The sequence below is a fragment of the Caloenas nicobarica genome, chromosome 22, assembly GCF_036013445.1.
Source record: "Caloenas nicobarica isolate bCalNic1 chromosome 22, bCalNic1.hap1, whole genome shotgun sequence".
Classification (NCBI taxonomy): Eukaryota; Metazoa; Chordata; class Aves; order Columbiformes; family Columbidae; genus Caloenas; species Caloenas nicobarica.
The window spans coordinates 4,450,880-4,472,882 of NC_088266.1; the positions used below are offsets into that span (position 1 = coordinate 4,450,880).

General features: G+C 41.0%; 2 protein-coding genes across 6 annotated transcripts in view; one reads left to right on the top strand and one right to left on the bottom strand.

Moving 5' to 3' along the window:
* Positions 1–15,305, top strand: part of CLSTN1 (calsyntenin 1) — a 30,408-nt gene extending 15,103 nt beyond the window's left edge. For 2 of the 4 annotated variants that reach the window (XM_065649974.1, XM_065649975.1), the window contains 15 exons: positions 1,632–1,840; positions 2,484–2,633; positions 2,734–2,919; positions 3,336–3,584; positions 4,222–4,343; positions 5,832–5,994; positions 6,164–6,214; positions 7,687–7,844; positions 8,476–8,624; positions 9,145–9,371; positions 9,777–9,947; positions 10,515–10,660; positions 11,103–11,238; positions 11,952–12,136; positions 12,805–15,305. In XM_065649974.1, coding sequence (XP_065506046.1) covers positions 1,632–1,840; positions 2,484–2,633; positions 2,734–2,919; positions 3,336–3,584; positions 4,222–4,343; positions 5,832–5,994; positions 6,164–6,214; positions 7,687–7,844; positions 8,476–8,624; positions 9,145–9,371; positions 9,777–9,947; positions 10,515–10,660; positions 11,103–11,238; positions 11,952–12,136; positions 12,805–12,999 — 2,497 coding nt within the window. In that variant the 3' untranslated portion in view covers positions 13,000–15,305. The remainder of the gene's footprint in view (positions 1–1,631; positions 1,841–2,483; positions 2,634–2,733; positions 2,920–3,335; positions 3,585–4,221; positions 4,344–5,831; positions 5,995–6,163; positions 6,215–7,686; positions 7,845–8,475; positions 8,625–9,144; positions 9,372–9,776; positions 9,948–10,514; positions 10,661–11,102; positions 11,239–11,951; positions 12,137–12,804) is intronic. The other 2 variants (XM_065649977.1, XM_065649976.1) reach the window with 1 other exon arrangement.
* Positions 15,306–15,609: 304 nt separating this feature from the next.
* The window catches only part of PIK3CD (phosphatidylinositol-4,5-bisphosphate 3-kinase catalytic subunit delta), a 28,126-nt gene continuing 21,732 nt past the window's right edge, over positions 15,610–22,003 (bottom strand). Inside the window, exons 21-24 of one of the 2 annotated variants that reach the window (XM_065650058.1) lie at positions 21,811–21,934; positions 20,588–20,733; positions 20,202–20,334; positions 15,610–19,634 (exon numbers count right to left, since the gene is read on the bottom strand). In XM_065650058.1, the coding sequence (XP_065506130.1) occupies positions 19,497–19,634; positions 20,202–20,334; positions 20,588–20,733; positions 21,811–21,934 (541 nt within the window). In that variant the 3' untranslated portion in view covers positions 15,610–19,496. Of the gene's footprint in view, positions 19,635–20,201; positions 20,335–20,587; positions 20,734–21,810; positions 21,935–22,003 lie in introns of those variants that run through there. The other variant, XM_065650059.1, reaches the window with a different exon arrangement.

The window sequence follows — 22,003 nt, forward strand, 5'->3', positions numbered from 1 at the left end:
AGAGTGAGAACAAAGCGATCTTTAGCTAATCTTTATCTAAAGAAAAAAACCACAACGTAAAACGCTCTCTAGAAAATCCACTGGAGAAAAGCTGTTGAGCACCCTGGTGTAAACATGTGCAGAGCACGTGGGAGATTCCTGATTGCGTGAAGCAAAGAGGGATGTGAATAACATGAAAAGCCGAGCAACAGTCATCTCGGTGACAAATACAACTTCCTATTCTATAGCTGTGTGCTTCAAATAGGCAGTAGAAAGTTATCACCTGAAGGATTACGCCTGTGGAAAGTAGGTGTGCCCTTGAACTCTGATAGCTTGACTTCCGAAGAAAGATTTCCAAGAAGAAGACGGCAACAAAGGTTTTGGTGGCTTGGCTGAAATTATATTCTTTGTTCCATTTCTTAGTGTACAGTTCTTTCTCTGCACTGTAGAATTTTTCTTCTACTAATTTTTCTACCTGTGTTGGTTAATTGAGATATAAACTTTCTTCTGATGGGTCTAGTAAAAATTATGGTTATCCAAATTCATGGCTTTGGAATGAACCAGTACAGATCCAGCAATGTACTCTGCAACTCCTCCTTTCCCACAGCAGAATGATGGGTTTCCAGGACCTGCACCTCCAAACCACCGTTGAAATTCCCTGCCCCGTGGCTGTATGTGTTATGGGTTTTGTGGCTTTTAACCATTTTGGAGTTCAGCTCTTAAAGTCAGGAATATAAAGTGTGTTTGGCAGAGAAGACCATTTTTTGGTGGTATTTATTTAGCATGTAGACTAAAATAAAACCTTAAAGTTTTGTGGGGTTTTTTTAGCATAAGCATTAGAAAACTCTTATGGAATTACTGTAGTGATTGAATTAGTTATTAGTTTACATTCTAGATACTTCTCGTTTTTCACCTTTTCTCCTTGGTTACTGACAGAAACTGCCTTATTTTCCTGTTCTCTATGTACAGGCAATCACTGACAAGCATAAAAGGATGGAATTCAAGATCCAATCTGTTTAGGATTATCTCGATAGCTATATGATGTGCTAAAGTGTATCTTCCACTTCTGTGATTCTTGCATTTAAATTGTCTCTCGTTCCCACATCCAAGAAATAAGCCAGTTTTCACTGACTTACACAACTCAGTACTTTATTACCAAAAAAGAGCTAATCAAATGCACTTGACTGAGCTCTTAGTCTAAGAACAGTCTTAACTGTCATTCTTGTTCACATGAAATAAAAATTGGGTGTTTATACCAAATATGGTGACAGCAGGAAAGAACTAGAAGGATTGGACTGTTCTAACAGAAGTAAAAGCTTATTGTCACAGCTGCATTTTGTTATATTTCTGTAAAATGGCAGCAATTTAATAGTTGCAATACAAAAGTTTGAATTTTATTTGCAAATAACAATAGTAAGCAATAATCTAAAACTACACTGAATTATATAGCAACACACTGGAAAAATATCCACTATATCCCGATTAGGGTAGTTGAGATTGTTAGCTGGATTAGTCATTGGTCACTTCTTTCAGGGAGCTTAAATTCGGAAGGATGGATCAACCTGTAGAAGAGGGAGATGTTTTATCAGATTCCTTGCACGAACAGGAGTTTTGCAATATATAGAGAACTGACCTTTCTGTTTTACTTCCAGAGCAACGGTCCATATTCAGGTAAACGACGTTAACGAGTATGCTCCTGTGTTCAAAGAGAAGTCGTACAAGGCGACGGTTATCGAAGGGAAGAGGTACGACAGCATCCTCAAAGTGGAAGCGGTGGATGCGGATTGTTCGCCTCAGTTCAGCCAGATCTGCAGTTACGAAATTGTAACTCCAGACGTACCTTTCGCTATTGACAAAGATGGTAAGAGTACGATGAGAGATGGAGTGGGAATTACTATAATTTGCTGCCCTAAAAATAGGACTTCAAACTGGTCAGCATAAAACTACAGCAGCAGTCCAGTTAAATGGACACGTTCACTTTGGCAGTTTGATTTGATAATGGAAAGTGGGATGTCTTTCAATGCCAATACCATGTGCTGTCTACTGATGTAAGGAGCAGATGGTCTGTTCAATGTGTGTTGTTTCTTGAGAAATGCCCTTCAAAATAAAAGAAATACAGTAGCTGTATTACGTTTTAAACCAGCTCTTAGTAAGCTGCTTTTTTTTCCCCCTGTAATTTTCTAGTCTGTATTAGGATAGCTTTTGCTCGTTAGCTTTCAAAACCGGGATTCCACGTGTGCTTTTCACATTTGAGATGCTCATATGTGGCTCTGGAGATGACAGTACCATGGTTATTGGGTTTGAAGTGTAGGGATTTGTTTAGGTCATTTCCTTTCTGCCAATGATCTGTAGACCCTTCAAAATCTATAGACCACTTGGGGTTCAAGCAAGCTGCTTAAACCAAGCAAGACAGTTTTTAGTTGGCTTTAATTTGATTTTTTGGGGGATCTACATTGCCAAATGAGTAGCTATTTACATCTGATTATTGCTTTTTTTTGTGTCAGGTTATATAAAGAACACAGAAAAGTTAAATTATGGTAAAGAACATCAGTATAAACTGACAGTAACAGCATATGACTGTGGGAAGAAGAGAGCTGCTGAGGATGTGTTGGTTAAAATTAGCATTAAGCCCACGTGCAAGCCTGGCTGGCAAGGTTAGTTTGATCTCCTTCCCTATCTGCTTTTAGCATTTGCTGGTACCTTCAGTTAAACATGAGAGACTTTTTAATATTGTTTCTTTGGATAAATACACAGGTTGGAGCAAAAGAATAGAATACGAGCCTGGTACTGGTTCGTTAGCTCTCTTCCCCAGTATGCGCTTGGAGACGTGCGATGAGCCAATAACCTCAATTCAAGCAACGGTTGAGCTGGAAACCAGCCATATTGGTAAAGGCTGTGACAGAGACACCTACTCGGAGAAATCCATTCACAGACTCTGTGGTAAGGAAGCTTTTGTCTCTCTTGCTTATTAGTTTGGTTTTGAATATTATTTTAGAATACAAATCAATGAGTGGATGTGGTCTTCATTTGTGCCTAGTTTCCTCCAACTTTTTGCCTAGCAGGCAATAAAAAGCATGAAAAATTGGCTGAAGGTGACTTAAAATAATTCTCAAATGCAGTAAAAGGATCTCTTTCTTCTGCCTCTCCACTTACTTATATACACTAATAATTTCCCTCACATGAGATTGATGTTCAAGAGCTGAAAGGATGTTCCAAGGAGGATTGCTTGATGTGTGATGGTAGCGCGTAACCCTGACAGCCCTGAAAAATTAGTGCTCAGACAAACAGTTTGGTTCGAAACTAGCGGTGATCTTTTTGGTTTCTACCTTTTTTTCATTGGAGTGTTTTTATTGTAGGTGCTTCTTCTGGCACCGCTGAGCTCCTTCCCCCTCCAAGCAGTGCTGCTAACTGGACTATAGGGCTTCCCACAGACAACGGTCATGACAGCGATCAAGTCTTTGAATTCAACGGCACACAAGCTGTGAAGATCCCGGATGGCGTTGTCACAGTCAACCTAAAAGAGCCCTTCATGATTTCAGTATGGATGAGGCACGGGCCTGGAACCAAAGAGAAAGAGACAATTCTCTGCAATTCAGACAAGACAGGTTTGTCAGTACTTCAGATATTCTCATTATTGGGTTTTGCTTGCTTGTTTTTATATGCTGGGGCAACATATGTGAGAAACTTTATTTTTTTTCTTTAAGTTGGTCTTTTCTTGAAAGTGAAGTGGACTGTAAGAGTCACTCTTTATTGTGCTTACCTATAGGCACAGCCTTAGATTATCTAACTTCGGATTAGGCAGGCTTGGATTTCTAATTTTATTTCAATTTACATTATGTGTTTCTGTTTGCCATAGTAGATGACTTATTCTGGCTATGCAGTCTCGATTTTGCATCTCCAAAGACAGCGTTACTCTTGATACTGCTTAAAATCATTACGATATGTGTATCAGGTTTAGTGACAGCACTTCCTATTATACTAGATATTCTTTTTTCCTGCTGACAGGCTTATCTCTGTGAGGCTTCAGTCCTCTGCCTTGGTTTAGGTTGGATTTGGATATATTTGCCCTAACTACCGTTAGAAACATTTTGCGTTCCTCTTTAACGTGCCTCATTTATTTCTACGTTTGTTTTTTCCTATCACGTGCTTGGGGATTCATGTATGAAATTATAGAACAGGTGAATTTTGTGGAGTTCTTAAGGTTTACAGAAAATAATGATGTTAATTAAAACTCTTGTGCAGATATGAACCGGCACCACTATGCGCTCTATGTACACAATTGCCGACTTGTTTTCCTCTTCCGCCAAGATCCTTCAGAGGGAAAGACGTACAAACCGGCTGAATTTCACTGGAAATTGAATCAAGTAAGTATGGAAGGACAGTTGGTAGGATGTTAGAATGCAGTGAAAACCATCGGAGACTAAACTCCCTGATAGTATAATTATTAATAAATACTTGTTGCAACTCCAGACTCCTGATGGCATGTTTTATAGAACCCAACAATAACTTATTTTATTTGTGATCAAGTGTCAGAGTTAGATTCAGCTATAGCTTTTCATCTTGAATATAAAATACTGCTTTAGTGGTTTTATTAAACCCAGTGAGATACTAATGAAATAAAAGTACAAGTCCTTGTCCTGAAAGGTAGGAAAACGTAGATTTATATGTGAAAATACAAAGTCTGTTAGCTGTGGTGTCAGTTATCTTCACTAAATGCACTATAAGGCAGCATGCATGAGAAAACAGGAATTATTTTGGTTTGTTTATGGCAATAAAGTACTTCTGAGCATGCGACATTTTTGCAGATCAAAGTGATAACAGAGTAACAGAAGGATTTACCTTCTTAGTGCTTTTTCACACAAATAAAATTTGTGACTTTTTACACATTGCCAGCAGTAGCTACAAATCAATTTTCTTAATTAGATTTTACTCCACAAGAATACTTAATAGGCCTCTGAGGGATGCAGGTAGGTTTCTGCTTCCTATTTCGTGAGAGGAGTTGTCCGTTTGTATTTCATCATGTATTAATTATTTTAGATTTGAAAGTGAAGGCTGCAATAACTAATTTTTACTTTGATCTGCAGAATTTATTTCTATGAATTCATTATGTTTATGATCACAAAGAATGAGACATAAGGGACTAATACTTTGTGTGCTTTTCCAGCCCTCTGCATCTGAGTGATAAAATAACCCTGTATATCTGTAAATTTGTAAAGGTGCTTCTAGTTGCATTAGGTTCCTATTACAGGGGTTTTTTGCCAGTTACATAAACAGTGAGTTACTTTCTGACATAGCTAATTACTTTATTTTTATAATTATTTTCTATGCAGGGCAATGTGAACTGTTTTAATGGTAAAATGCCCATATACGTCCTTATGGGAAGATTGTTACTTTCCAAAAACTAATTAGCTTTCAGTGTAAATAACTCTGTTGTGGAAGATGTTTTTCATATTCAGAATGGTCATATTTTTCTCTAAACGTTCCCTCTCAGCAAGTACAGGCCCTTTGTCAAGTAATACTGTATTATAACAGTATTTCAGAGTGTGTTTGCATGCAGATATGTATTTTTAAATTTAAATATGCTGCTATTAGATATTATAAAAATTAAAGGGATGGAAATAGATGTGTCTTCCTATGTTGGCAATAGAAGAAAAGAAGCTATTTATAAACATGTGACAGTTGCTTTGCTTTTTTCAGATGCGTGCCATATGTTTGAAACATAAAGTATGTCTATACAGGCTTATAGTTTGTCAGTCTGTCTGCATGTGTGTATATGCAAAATGTGCACAGAACAGTTATTCAATTGTAATTAAAAAAATTAAAGTAGAATCTTTAAAACTTTCTTTACTCAGGTGTGTGACAAAGAGTGGCATCATTATGTCCTCAATGTTGAATTTCCTGCAGTGACTCTTTATGTAGATGGTGTTTCATATGATCCTTTCCCAGTGACTGAAGATTACCCGCTTCATCCTTCTAAGATAGAAACGCAGCTCGTAGTAGGAGCGTGTTGGCAAGGTAACTGTTTACAATTGTTAATACAGTAATACTTTAATAGCCGGGTCGAGTATAAGGAGACTTTTTGGGGGAAGTGCTGCTGTGTATTTTCTGTGATAAGAAAATTTGCCAAATTGTAACTACTTGGTCGTTTCCCTGTTGTCCTGTTCTTTGTCTTGCTTTTCTACAGAATATACAGGAAATGAAAATGACACTGAAACTGTGCCTGAGACCTCTGCAGGTTGCTGGAGTTTTTTTTCCCTACTGTTTTATTTCATTTTTATGCCAAGACATTGCTTCATCTCACACACAGCATGAAAGGCAGGCATTGCATTTGGGCCATTGACCTTCACATAATCCTCTCCTAGGCTTGTTCTTCATTGTGCTTCTCTTTCCAGAGCTTCATCAGCTGATTTTTTTTTTAGTTTTCTTTTTGTTTTCTTTTTTTTTTTGGTTGCAACCAAATGCACATCCATGTACAAATCTGCAACCATTGTGATTGCAGTGAAGTGGTGTAAAATAAGTTGCCGATGTAAAATATCAGCTATTAATTTTTTTCATCTAGTTTTCTTAAAATATAAATGCACTTCATCCTGTATGAATATATGAGTGTATATATATGTACGTAGGTATGTGTGTGTATCATAGAATTAATCAATAGGTTGGGAAGAAGCTCTGGAATTCAGTAGCTCTGCTCCCCATTCAGTGCAAGACCAGTTTCATAATTAGATCAGATTGCTTCTATATAACTCAAAGATGGACATGTAATTTACAGCGGAAACTCGATCAGAAATTGAGATAAAGTTCTAATTACAGTGAATGGGCGTAAAAGCTTTGGCTACCAGGTATTTCAGATTGACTACAGGGTTTTATTTTCTTAGACATTTGTAGTGATACGTGGATTTTGTCTATTCTGTTGAGACCCTTACAATTAGGGTGTATTTCTAAAAGTCTAGTCAAGGTATGCACTTTTCTGTAAATTTTAAGAATTCCTGGAATAGTCTAGATACAATTGACTAGAAGTTTCTAGCTGTGCATCACTTTTTAGTTTGGCAAGGAGGTAACAGAATCCAGGGGCTAGAAACTGAAGATGTACAAATCTAAACTGTATATATATGTATATACTGTGTATATATGTATATACGCTATATAATGTGTAACAGGAAAATTCACTACTGAAGATTTTATCGAGCTATGTCAGGGATCTTTTGCCACTTTGAACCTTAGACCAAGCTTAGACATCTTTCTAAAAATGTGGCAGCTTAGCAAGTGGTAACCTTGAAACTTGGATATCCAAAAATTAGTTGACCTGAGTTTAAACTGCCCGTTTTGTAGAGAGCTGACTAGTAGGAGTTGTTACCTCCACATGAAGATCCCGGTTTCATGGTTCATCTCATTGGTTCTGCCTCTCATTTCTGAAGAACACCACCTCGCTGTACGGGCGATTTCTTGTGAAATGTGTGTTACAGAAATACTGGCTTCGTTTCACAGTTCGAGATGGCTGCGTTTGGAGGGCCATGTGCATGGTGAACTGTTTAATTCTTTCTTTATGCTTGGACATAATCACAAGGTTAACACCCAGAATGGATAAAAACTAACCTGCATGTATATAATATTTATGGTACCAGAAGGCGTATTTGTTGTTTTACAAGAGGAAAAAAAAGTTAAAAGAATCGAAATATACAAAGATTTTTCCTTCCTCCCTTGCTGAAGGTGGTGAACTCCACATGGCTCAGTTTTTCCGAGGCAATCTGGCGGGTTTGATGATTCGTTCTGGTAAACTGGAAAACAAGAAAGTGATCGATTGCCTGTACACTTGCAAAGAGGGGCTGGATTTGCAGATGGCCGATGGCGTTGGCAAAGGCGTGAAGGTAAAGTTGCACATGAATAAAGGGGACTGTGTGTATTGCTCTGCTGATAATAGGTACAGGTTTTGCTGGCAGACTTAGCAGTGGTGCCCCAAATAAAACAAGCTAATCTATTGTGACATTTTGCATTAAAACTACGTGAAAACTAGGAAATCTTTCTTGCATAGACACGGTCTTAGTGGATTTTAAGAATGAAATTTATTGTGTTCTCTTGAAGAGAAATACTAGATTTGTAAGCCTGTCTGTTTTACCGGCTGTACCAGAGTGTGTAGTAAAAGAGAGACTTAACAAGCGGTTTAGTAGAATAATTTGCTTGCCTTTATTTAGTGGCAAGGTTGTGTGAGCAGAGCTGAATTTCTCCTTTATATCAGTCTCCTCTCTTCCGTATTACTAGAGTCTTCACATCAGAATTATGATAAGTGCCTAGATTTTTTCTTAAAGAATGAAACACTAAATATATTTGACTGGAATAAGCAAGTGAAGACTGTGTAGTACAAGGGCAGTAAATAGTGGCCGTATTGCTTTAAATGCAGATGTAATTACCCTGCATTTACCAGACCAAGCAGTGCCGAGCTGCCAGTTGTAATTACCAGCTCATATTTGGGCATTCTCTTAGATTTTGTTGTTGTTTCAGGTCCAGATGAACCCCAGTCAGTCAACCCTGACCATCGAAGGGGACGACATTGACAGGGTGGATAAGGCCATGCAGCACGTTTCCTACCTGAATTCCCGCCAGTTCCCAACACCTGGGATTCGGAGGCTTAAAATCACCAGTGTTGCCAAGTACGTCCTAGTCCTGAAATAACACGTTTCTGTGCGGTGATACTGAAGCCTGGAACAGTGTTCATGTGACTCAGTTGCGTTAAACAAAGGAGTCTGGCTGCGTGTAACCACCACATGTTTGAATACAGCAAATGTTTTCTACATCAGCACTCTGTTTTCTTCCTGAGAGGGTAGTAAGGAGTGTGTATGGTAGGGCAGAACTCGTTGTAAGGGTGTGTGCTGGGACGAGTATGCTGCAAGTACATCTCCAGTATCACAACCGTCATTAAAGGTGTCATCTGTGGCTGGTAGTCGTAGCGTAGAAAATGGGGCCAAATATTAACTGTAAGTAAAAATTAATTGTAAGATTGCTCCCTTGGTGGGGAATTCTTACTTTCCAATGAAGTTGATGAATTTATCTAAAACTCTTGGGTCCAAGAGAGAGCTTTTTAAAAATTTATAAAGCAATTACTCTACATAATTGTGCCTCGCTCTCAAATAACCTCCTTGACTGTGCAAAACTGTTTTCTGTGTCTCTCAGGTGTTTCAACGAAGAGGCCTGCGTCTCCATTCCTGCTGTGGAGGGGTATGTCATGGTCTTGCAACCAGAGGAGCCAAAAATCAGCCTTAGTGGCATCAACCATTTTGCCCGCTCTGCGTCGGAGTTTGAGAGTTCCGAGGGTGTCTCCCTCTTTCCGGAGCTTCGCATAATAAGCACCATCACACGGGAGGTGGAGCCGGAGGGAGATGGAGATGAAGATCCTACAGGTACCATCCTCCTCTGCGTAGGACTGTTGCCTTCCCTCACCCCATTCAGTGATCACGTCAGAGGATCTTCCTCTTGCAAAGAGGCGCAATTTTCTTTTTTAATACAGAAAGAGTAGGGGAAAAGAAGCTGTATATGTCTTGTGAGAAGGCATAGATGCTCTGCTGTAGGCTAACAAAAATTTACTTGGAAATGGTAGTAAGCCCAGGCCATTATCTTCATGTAAATATCCCTATTTTTAGTTTTTTTAATAATTATTTCATTAATACTTGCTCTCTTCAAGCCTAGATCTTAATATTTCTCCTGGAAGAAGAGTTGAGTTTGTGTGTGATATTTTTATAGCTCCTGGGTTCCTGTCTGCTTCACCTTCATTTCTGCTTACCTCTGCCTTTTCCTCTGCTTTTTAGTACAAGAGTCTTTGGTGTCTGAAGAGATCATGCACAACCTGGATACGTGTGAGGTGACGGTGTTAGGAGAGGAACTAAATCAGGAGCAAGAAAGCCTGGAGATCGACATGACACGGTTACAGCAGAAGGGCATTGAGATGAGCAGTTCCAACCTGGGCATGATCATCACAGGTAGGGGTTCCTGCTCTGGAGGTGATGGGAACAGTGTGCTGGAGAGGTGGTTTGGAACTGACTCCAAATACTTCGCTTTTGACTAGACTTTCAGGCTCAGAGGTGTTACAGCTATTTTGTGGAAAGCTATGATTCTAGAAAATACTTCATTCTAGAACCTGCTTTCTGTTCTTCACTCTTGTCCCAAATTGCAGGTTACCTCTGGCCTGTGAAATGAAATACATTTTTTCCCAGAAAAGGCTCGTTCCTTGCACAGATAATCCAGTGCCTGGAGCATCCATCATTCCTTTCTGGTTTTTATTAAGAATAAGTTATGTATTTGAAAGAAAGGCTCCTAGAATCCCTTTAAAGACTAACTGGGTCTAGGATTTTGTCACAAAATCAGTCCACAGAATTCAGTGGAGCCACATATGTGTGTGTCTGCCTTTAAGGAGTTGCCTTTTTTTTACTAACTGAAAATCTGTCAGCCAAGAAAACTTGAAGAAAGGGAGTAATACTTGTCAAGTATAGGATGTTGCATTAGTCTTTTGCAGATTAATTGTTTTACTTGCTTATTTCTCTCCACAGGAGTTGATACTATGGCTAGTTATGAAGAAGTTTTGCATTTGATACGCTACAGAAACTGGCACACGGTTTCTCTCTTTGACAGAAAGTTCAAATTAGTCTGTTCTGAGCTGAATGGCCGCTATGTCAGCAATGAGTTCAAGGTGGAGGTACGTGAGCTGATCTGGTCACCGAGAAGTTTCAGAGCACGGATGGCTAGGAGGATGGAGGGTTGTTGCCTCAACTGATAGATAATCCATCAATTATTTGTCCTGTAAATAAGCTCTAGTAAATGTGTGCATTTCAAGCTATATTTTTATATATAAATGTGTTCTTTATCCTACATTGCAGCTTTAAATAAGGTTGCCTAGAGGTGAAACTGTTGTGTTGTAGAAGAAATAGTTTGGCTAATGCAAGTGCGAATGCAAAAACGTCGAATTGGAAAGGCAGTGTATTAATTTAGCAAAACTAAAACAGTATTTGAGAATTTGAAGGAGAATTGGATGCCTGCTCTGGGAAATAGATTGGGGTTTTTTTCCTTCTTTCTTTCTGTCTGTTCAGCAGTAAACTGTTGCATTTCTGGAGTTTTAACATTGTCTGATTTGTTCCTAGGTGAACGTTATCCACACAGCTAACCCAGTTGAACACGCCAATCACATCGCCGCGCAGCCGCAGTTTGTTCATCCAGTGCACCACACGTTCGTTGATCTCTCTGGTCACAACTTGGCCAACCCTCATCCCTTTTCAGGTAAGAATTCTCAGTCACCAGAGTTCAGCTCTTTTTTTTTTTTTTTTTCTGGTGTTAAAATGTCCCAGAGGATTCTTGCTGCAGAGGGTTTTTTTCCCCCAGTTTATACCAGTGTGTCGGACTAAGAATGTGAGAAGTTACTCAGTGCTGTTCTGCTGTTGCGCGGGCAGGGAGGGGTGGATTACTAGAGATCTACAAAACATCTCTCCCTGCCAGCAGCTGTTGGTGTGTGCAGTGGGAACTGGGAGGCATTCTGGTCTTGGGGGGACTGTAAGACCCAGCTCAAGGACTCTGAGGAACTGGGGCAGAATTTCTCCTGAATGGCATGAGGAAGGAACTGCAGTGTTACTCCCTTGATGAGTCATCATACCTGTCCTTTCTGTTTTAATTATATTAATTTGACATGTAGGATGTGAGAGGAAGAAAAATAAGCATTTTAGAGAGGAGCGTGTGTGTGCGGCAGAGTCTGCTTTCCGTGTGTTGTCAGTCTTTCAAATTGATGTAATTATACTTAAGGAGCTAAGTTTTAGTTTTTACTCTCCAAATGACTTTTTAAGTGGCGTTAGACAAACAGCCTCTGTGTAGCCACGTATAATATTTGTATAACAGCATTTCCCTCTTGCAGGTGATGGGAACAGAGATCTAGTTATTAGAATTGTGTAAGAGTTCCTTAGCAGTATCATCTAAGAAACTCCTTTTATTTTCCATTGCAGTCGTTCCCAGTACAGCCACTGTTGTGATTGTGGTTTGCGTCAGTTTCCTGGTTTTTATGATCATTCTGGGCGTGTTCCGAATCCGAGCCGCACATCAGAGGACGATGCGTGACCAGGATACTGGGAAGGAAAATGAGATGGACTGGGATGACTCTGCTTTGACCATCACTGTGAACCCCATGGAGGTAAAACTGGTGTCTCAGCATTAACAAAAATGCCTTTTTCCGGCTGTACCAGGTATGATTGTACATGGACAGAGTGGTAGAGCAAAAACAACCACAAAACACAGAGTAGAGACATCAACTGTGAATTTTTAATAAATGTGACAAATGCAAAGAGCAATTGTGTTTGGGATCTCGCAGGGGCTGTAGCTTCATGATGTCTAATGGGGTTTTGCAGGTCAGTGTCCAGTGGTGGTGTTCGTCATACTGCACACTACCATAACCATGAGCTGCTTTTTTTCCAAAGTTGCAAGAATTTATTGTCAAAACATCTGTGTTTATGGTGTTTCCTTCTGCTGCGGTTGACATCTGAATTTTTAGAAAATCGGGAACAAGAGACATGTGCAACTGTAATGCTACTGGTGTGATCCTACTGAAAGATCCTTTCCCAGTACAATTTGAAGCACTGGATCACACTTCAGAATTTTTTTAGAGGGATAGGATTGATAGCAATGTTACAAAGCTATTTTAAAGAGCGCTCCGTCATTTTTCTTTTCTGGTTGCCTCATTATTGCTGAACACCTAAAAACAGTAAGAAATCTGTAACAGATCTTTCTCAATATAGAAAGAGCCTGAATTCAAAAGAGAATTTGGGCCAGTGTGATACCAACCGCTGATTTCTGTCTTAACAGACTTACGAGGATCAACACAGCAGTGAAGAGGAAGAGGAGGAAGAGGAAGAAGAAAGCGAAGATGGAGAAGAAGACGACATCACGAGTGCGGAGTCTGAAAGCAGTGAGGAGGAGGAAGGGGAGCAGGAGGAGGACCAACAGAATGTGAACAGACAGCAACAGCTGGAGTGGGATGACTCTACCCTCAGTTATTGATTCTCACTGTTCCTTTGTTTCTGCTCTAGAAGACTCCGCTGTAACACACTCCATTGTTACCAAGGATTCATGGTGTTTAAAACAAAAAAATCATTCTGGCCAGTAGATTGAACGCAGGCACACCCCGTGTTTATGTCAGCTAGCTCCCGACGCTGTCCCAGTGTAGTTAGCACCTCTCTCCTTCAGCCAGGCCTCAGTGACCAGATGGTTTTTTTTTTTACGCTATGTAAGGAACCACCTTGCACTTTTTTCTTCATGTCATCTCAGCTAAGTGACTCTACAGATCTGTAGCCATTGCACATGAATTTCTGAACTGTCTTTTTTTGCTCAGTGAAGCAAACTCGGCTTTGTTCCTTTTTCTCTTTCTAAAAGATGCAAAGATTGCTTGTTGACAAAGGGTAAAGCTGCTCATTTCAGCCTGTTGATTTCTTTTAATTTTTTTTCCCCAAATTAGTGCATGTGTAAAGTGACAGAATGAGGTTAATATGTTAGAAGATTAACAGACTTTTTAATATTTTGTAAATATATTGGAATTATGTAATTATGTCATTTGTGGTAGTGAAAACAGGGATTGGGGTTTAAAACATGCTAAAGTAAAAAATCACGGAGCATGAATTATTACAAGTCTCATACTACTGCAGCAGGAGCACGGGCACCGTTCTCTAGTGTAGATGTTTCAGTAATAAGTGTCATTGGCCTTGACTGCCATGTTCGCCCTGCCCCGCTCTGTCCTGCCGTTTTTCTTTAATCTCCTTTATTTTTGCAGAGGGACCAGACAAGCTTGTAAGAAATTGTGAAGGCTTTAGGAACCTCTGCAGAGGTTCAGCTGCCCTGTGCAATACAGTTGTTTGTTGGTTCTTTTTTTTTTTTTTTTTTTATTTCTCCAGTTAAGTCTTGGCATAAGGGCTTTTAAGTTATTGGGAAAAAACACTACTTGCACGGTGGGTAAATCAGCTGCTGGTGCTGTTGTGTTGCCACAGCTCCTGTTAATTCCAGTGAGGCTGCCTGCAGCACAGCGATGGTTATGCTGCTGACAGGGTGGATTATTAATTAAGTTGCTTGATTGTTACATTGGTAATGAAGCTGGAAAGCCTGAGACCTGTGTACCTGGGCATCTTGGCTACCGATCTACATCGATGGGCTTTGTGGGATTTTTTTTTTTTTTTTTTTTTTTGGCTGTTCTGTTTTTCTGATTTGATAGCGGGAGGGTTTGGGGTGTAGCTGATCTCATTTCTAATTATTAAACACACTCCCGCTCATTCCTTGGAACCCCTTGTACAGTAACTTGGACTGTTGGTGTATGGAGCCTTTGTTTACACTTAGTAATTGTGTTTTCCTGCTGGTAAAAACCGATAGCATCAGTTGTCCAGCCAGAAGACCTTGGGAATCATGGTAATATTATTCCAAGTCCAGATGATTTTGGTTGTTTCTGATCAAAGTTGGAATTGCAAAGGACTTACTTTCCTAAAGAAATAGCTGAAAGGTACGAAAAGTAAGTTATCATGCTAGGGTTTTTTTGTAAGGCAGGTCTCGTTTATTTGACTTTATTTGGTCTTACACAGAGCCTTGAATATTGAATATCTGTGTACTTGATTTTTACGTTTGGAGGTGGATTAAAAAGAGTAACTTGTTTTGCTTGTACCAGGAGACTGGGACTGCGTTCACTGCTCCGCACGGTAAGAACAGTCCAGTTTTTGACTCGCGTGCAGCCCGTGTGCGGGTACACAGGGAAACCGTGCCCGGCCCGAGGGGCAGAATTCACAGAGAGAAAAGATAAAGGTTGAGCCAAACGTTGCGACGGTTTTGATGTTCAGAGCAGACCTGTTCTCACCGAGCCGCGTGCGCAACAGGGTCGCACGGTGGGTTGGACCTGGGGACGCGTGACTGCAGAGCGAGTGCCTTTCACAGCTGCAGGTGGATCGGGAAGCAGGGAGGGAACCCACACAACTCGCTTACTGTTTTATTGGGGTTGGTTTGTTTTGGTTTTTTTTAATGTAAAATTTTAGATTTCTAAAATGGGGAAACGGTTTTGACTACTTATGTGGTAATATAACTGCTAGTTTTAAGTAAACTGGGAAACTTTTAACTTATGTCCGACAGTTGTCCTGTGTTAATGTGTAGAAAACTTATCCTTCCATATACTGTTGCTGTAGCTGCTGTATTTTAGACCAAAACTGATCACGATTTAATGGTGATACTGAAAGGTTGTAAACATCCTGATGCGGTTTGTAGCCACTGTGGGTATAATTTTTCAGTTGTGTATATTGGTAACAGGTCAGTTTGGAAAGTCTATAAGCTACAATAAATTTCTGGTTCCAAAGGTTGTTTGCATTTATTTCTTACTGAATGGAACAAAGTTGAATCAAGTTGCATTAACTGTGTTAATATGCCTCTGCTGGTGGCATTTGAAGAGTTTTGTTGTGTTTCCATTGATCTCTCAAGCATAGAAAGGCTTTGGCAGCATGTGTGTACCATTTATCAATCATTTTCTTTATTTTTTGATTTACAAAACACGTACCTAGAGCAACTGAAAAGTTAAACATGTAAACATTCTTTTCTTACAGAACCATGGTTTGGCTTAAAAAAATACCTCTTTTTTTTTTTTCAAAGGCAACAGAATAAGCACAATCAGTTTGTACAGAGTTAAAAAAAATAATCACAGAAACATCTCTAAATAAATAGAACTAGAAAGGGCTATCACTTTGAGCCTATGTGTAAAATCAGAAGGTACTTATTTATAGTGAAATGTAATATTTTTGAAAATTATTTAAGTTTCCAGCTTCAGTACAATTCAACTTGCTGAAAACTACCAGGTGAGCTGCTGTGTTGGAGCCAAAGGCTCTTTGCTGTTGGAGTTTTTATTCCAGGTGCTTTTTCAGTGGTGCACAAGGAAGGGGGTCCACATTGACTTTGATATTTTGACTTCTTGGAGGTAAGTCACTCTTCTAGACTAAGTAATCGTGCTGTAAAACTCTGCTGGATTGAGAAACACCTTTGGAATTGCTCAGTTCTTGTGGTTTGCACTGATACAACTTTGTGTTATTGCACTTTAAAATGGACAGATGACATGAGCCACTGCTGCTTTGTACATCTGTAAAACTATGCTAGGGCTTGAGTTTTCTGGAAACGTTACCAAGACAATGGCTGAGTACGAACTGCTGCAAGTCTGCAAACCAAATTTTCTATATATTCCATTAAGCTGGAGTGCAGGATGCATGGGCTCCACAAATCTGACTCTTAAAAAACCCTCAAAGAATTACAAAAGATGGCATCAAATTGGTAGGGGACAGCGGTGGAGCTTTGTCAAAGCGCCATCCTCGAGTGCAGGTGCTGTAGCGGTTTGATGCACAGCCCAGGTGCTCACCAGTTCGTTGTGTGCATTAGTCCTGACTAATTGGGAAGTAGCGTCATGTGACATGTTTTTCTGGGCATAAAAAAAATAGGGTGAATGACCCTGTCCTGAGCTGTGGGCAGCGGGATGAGGCTGTCAAGGTTTTGCATTTGGTAATGGATGTTTTTACCTGGAGGTAAGGGATGGAAGCATCTTCCTACTCCTAATTTAACTGGTGACACGCAGCCACCTCCCAGCCTGTGACGGTGACGCCGGGTAGCCTGGCACAGCAAAGTTATCCTTGTAATACTTAAAACAGCTTAAAAAAAAAAAAAAAAAGGCTGATGGTTTACTCTCCTAATTTGTTAACCAGTTTCATAATACTATACTTCTAACAACTGCAAATATGGATTAAATTGTTTAAGAATTAATTTGAAACCTGAGACCCTTGGCTGCTGTTCCGTTCAAGAAAACAGGGAGAACCACATCAGTGAATGTCATTTATAGCGTATTGCAGAGCAAGTCTGTCGCAGCGGCCGATACTCACAGGCTCCGGGAAGTTTGTTTCGTCTCTGGAAGCAGCAGCAGCTCCAGAGCGCTGGCTCCAGCACAGAAGGACTTTTGTTTCCTGCAGGTCAGTTTGGACACATTTATCCGCTCGTTTTCCTAGTGTTCTGGGCACACGCAGATGTGCGGCTTAGCTCGCAGTGCCAGCCAACTAAATAGGGCCTGGGACGCAGAGACAGTGCAGCAAAAACAATTACTTGCTGCAAACACCCTTCCAGTGCTGCTTATTAAACTCTGCTAAAGAACCATTCTAGAGGAATGTGTTAATTAAGTCATTTGGATCACTTGGAAGCGTTCATGCCATTCTAGCAATGTTCTGGCCACTTCCCAGTCACATACAGTATCATGTGAAAGGTGGAGAAAAAGGAGAGCTGAAGAATTTATTAAAGTTAAAATGAGTTGTCTGCTCTAGAACTGCTGCTTCTGGGAACAGCTGCTCTGTGAGAGGCAACTGGGTTTGTATTACTGTCCACAAACCAGTATAGAATAGACTTAATAGTGTAACATCTTTTATGAAAACAAACAGTAAGTACTTTAAATTAGAGTTTAAATTAGCAACAGTGTAACACTGACTCACCATCTGCCAGCATCTTTTTGTAAAGGTAACGAGGGAAGAGTTTACTAAAGGTGTTTGATTCCATTCACTGACCGAACCTGGTATTACTTGCCTACTACTATTCATTTCTACTTAGGGTAGAAGTTACTTTTTAAGGCAGTATTAACTTAGCTGTGCAGCTGACGAAGAACAAATATATTTGAACTTGTCCTCTTCGAAAAAAAGGTGGACTTAAACAGCCAGTGTATGGCAACATTCAATTTTAAAGTACCTGATTTGAAAGTATTCCAAAGAACTGAAAGTCAGGAAATAGTGGTTTTTGCATTCAGCACACAGGTAAAACTATCAAATCCAACCCATAACAGGGAAGGTTTAAAAGGAGAAAGAGGCTGGCTCGGTCTCTGTCCTAACTTCCTGTTCTTGAGGGAATTTTAAACCAGCCGTGAAACCTGAATTTGCTGGTGAGAGCAGCCCATCATTTGGCAATCCAGGCATCTCTTGTCACTTGATAAACAGGATACTAAATGCCTGTATTTATTTTTACCAATATAAGGAAGAATGAGTGGAAGTGTTTAAAAAAAAATATATAGTTCCATGAGTAAAAGAAAATTGCTCAACCTGCTAAAAGCTCAGGGCTGACCAGGCTCCAGCACCCAGCGGTGACAGCGGCTCCTGTTCATCTGTCCCTGTGCAACACCAGAGCTCAGAGCTGCTCACCAGCTGAGGCCGTAAGCTGGAGACAAATATGACACATAAATAGGAATACGTGATGGATGACAGCACCTTGTGGGCGGTGGGATGGAGGTGGAGGCTGCAGCCGACGGTTCATCTGCATTTCGGTACCGCAGGGATGAGCAGCTGAACCCCAGACAGACACACAGACTTTGCACAGCAGCTCTAAGCACAGCCGAGGAGTCGTGCACCACGGCGGAGGTGAGGAAGAGCGCAAAAAGAACATTTGTAGGAAGATGAGAGCTGAGCTGCAACTTACTGTAAGTGTTTCAGTGCTGAACCCACACATCTCCTCGCGCAGGAAGGCAGACTGGCCACATAACTTGGGCACAGAACAGCACCGTCTGTCCCAGCTGAATTTCAGGGAATTTCAGTGTCGTATCCCAGTGTTCCGGAGGTATAGGCAGTGCCCTGGGTGCACGTACGGCAGGGAGAGCAGGTGGCAAACTAGCTCCAGCGCACCCCAACAGGAGGGACATGTAGGAACCAACGTCACATGCCAGTTTTGAAAATGCAATCTTACTGTTTCAGGCTTAAAAACAGAATAAATGCAGAAACCCAGGAATTGCTTGACGTTCAACTAAAATCCAACTTAGGAAAGCAAACAAAAATACCTAATCCGTTGGCCAATCCAAGCCTGTTCTTGTGGCATCAGGGTTTTTTTGGGTTCCAGTTCAGTTTCAGAACACTTTGGCCTCTAGCAGAGAGAAAGTCATATGGCAGCGTGGATATTTTTACCCTGTCACAATGCGGAGGAAAACAATTTGTCCAAGTCGGCTTCGGTGGTGATTTCAGCTGACCTACCACGGTGGACACTGAAATGGGGTAAGGGGAGCAATCACGAGGTGAAGTTAATGCCTCTGAGCTGTAACGGTGGGGCTCTAGAAGATGAGCTATATCAGAGCTACAGGGACAGCAGGTCCTCAGTGTTCAGCTAAATTTTCAAGAAAATAGGAACGGACACTTAAACACATGGGAAGGATGTTACGACTGCCTGAACTCTTCCATTCGAAGATGTATTTGAAGGTTAACAAGTTCTTAAGGATACAGTACATCTACCTACCTTTCACTGTATGCAGAAATTTTATTGCCTCATGTCTCTCCCTTGTCCCCCAAAGATCTACAGCAGACAGGATTACGCGGCTGACGAGTCCAACAACGTTTCAGGCATGCAGAGGTGTCTGATCTCTGGGAGCGCAGGTGCAGGAACTTCAACACGGCAACATTCAGTCTTTAAAAACCTGCCTGCAGTTGCTGGACTCAGTGCAGATATTCCATTCTCCCGGAGCAGGAGTGCAGGCCGACGCTGCTCTACTGTCTGTTATCTTTGGATACGTTGTGTGCCAGCCAGTTCACTTTGGTTTTCCAGCTCTCGCGCAGGGCTTCATTAAACTTCAGTCTGAAGTGCTTCAGTGCCTCCTCGTCTGTCTTCCCGAGAGCCAGGGAGTCCTGAAGGGAAGAGGCAAAAATCGCTGTAGCCCCACAGAAAGTGCAACCAAACAATTAACTGCTCAAATACTAAGATGTTTACTCACTAAGAAATTACTCCGTTGAAAGGAACGCCAAGCAGGAAATGAGTAACTATTGTTTTTAATAGTTGATGTAGTTGTACGAGGATTTTTCATTCTGATAAATACGTGCATCCTACTTTTATGTTGGGTGTAGGGAAACAGCAGGCTTTTTAGTGCTCTTGTACAAAGCCAGAGCCACTGAAATATTTATTCATACAAAATATAAGAGGCAAGCTGGGAATGAGAAAGGCAACACAACCCAAGAGCTCTGCCTCCTCCCTGCAAGCTGGTTCTACAGGTACCCACCGCCTTTGTGCTGAAGGATGTGAAGTTATTTTCTGAGCACCAGCATCTGTCACTTCTGATGTCCTGCACGTGAACGTGGGACATCTAGTCGTAATTTGTGGAGCTCATTTGCTTGAAAGAATCTGCCCTTCCAGGCTGAACTCCTCCTCACTGAGGTATAAAATCAGTTCTAACCCCATCTGGGCGCCGCTTCTCTTACCTTTAGATACTGAATGTCTTTAGAGCAGCTGAGTTCTGGCAGGCCGGCAGCTTTCATCAGCGCAAACAAGTGCAGGAAGAGAAGGCCGTGGCGCCTCAGAATCATGTAGGCTTTTTCACAATAACCCCTGAACCTGTTCAAAAAAGACGATGAGGCAAAGGACTCAAGACTGCAGGCTTAACCATTTTGTAAAGCAACACCAGGTATCAGCGTGAGCCCTGCTGTCTGCACTGGTGACTGCCAGGCTCTTTCACCTTCTCTAACAGGTAGATAAGAGTTTGTTTGCTTTCACCTGTACAGACAGCTATCAGCTATGGGCTACATATTGCTGGTGGAAAGAACTTCTGAAAATTCAGAGCTTAAAAAGCTTAACTGCTAACGCCTACCTTTCAAACTTCTCATTGTTGTTAGTTTTTCCTTGCTGGATGACATGCACAAAGTCGTAGGTTAAGATGAAAGGAACTCGTTCTCTATTAATACCAAATTTAGTCTTGAAGTTCCCCAAAAAGTGACCAAAATCAATATGGAACAGCTGAAAATTAAGAAAAAAAATGTTTTCAGAATAGTACCTGTTTTAGCTGATCAATGTTGAGTTCTCTTCACAGTTACTGTATTCAAAAGATACTGACTATAGGGTTTTGGGAAGGAGAGGAATGACTTCTCCCATGCTCCTTTGGGAAAAGAGGCAATATTTAATTGCCAAGATACTCTCTAGTGTAATTAGATATTGGATAGAACAGGAAAGGTACTCACCTCTTCAATACGTGGAATATTTGAAAATATTTCATTTTTTTTGTAAAGCCTTAGTCTGTCACTAGTAAAAGCAGAAAGAGAGCTAAAATGGGCACTCTGCGGCCCCAGGCAGTGTGTGGAAAGATTTCCTGTTTGGAAGTTGCTACAAAATATTAATTGCTCAGGTAAGGCTTGCTTTCTTGCCACACTACAGCAAGTTTTGCAGAGCTGCTGTAAGCCCTGGACACAAGCCCAAGGCTGTTACACCGCAGGGCATCAGCTCCCTCAGGTGGGCAAATAGCCGGGTGGCCTCTGCTCTGCATGAAGTTTTGTAACTATTCTTTTGCAGCTATTCTTGTGGGATAGAGAAGGAATCAGTACAAGTATGAATGTGAAATTAAAACCATGCTGATCCACTCGCATTAATTTTTTGAAAACAAACCAAACCACCATTTTTCTGGGTAGAAGACTATAAATGTATCAGTTTGGGTAAGTGACTGAGGAGCTTACCATGCAACCACAAGCAATTTGTGACTCTGCTGAAGCCAAGTAATGCTTCATGCTGGTAAGTACAGTGCGGGAGTTTGCATCTGCAGACAATTTTAGGTCTGAGAGGCAAGAATTGCTCCACTGTCATTTCAAAGTGGGCATTAACGGCAGCAGCTGATGGCAGTGATACTTACACAACTGTAATTCAAACGATAAAACTGTATTTACCCTCTTAACAACAGAAGCTACTGAGAATATGTGTCCAGTCTGCCTGGGCTGGAAGGTGAGGTATGTCCTCAGCAGAGGGGTGCACTGGGGTGCCTGTCCCTTGCTGAGCAGCATTCGCGCCCCTCGTGCAGCACCGCAGAGCCGCGGCGAGTCCCCATACCTGGCCGGTCTCCCGGATCATGATGTTGTCGCTGTGCCGGTCGCCTATCCCCAGCACATAGGTTGCCACGCAGTACCCAGCACAGGAAAGCGTGAACTCCTCTATAGCTTGTTCTAACGCATCGCTAAAGAAGGCAAGAAAAAGAGTAAAAGAGGATTTTACTTTGAACACCAGAACTTCGCCACTAGGAAAA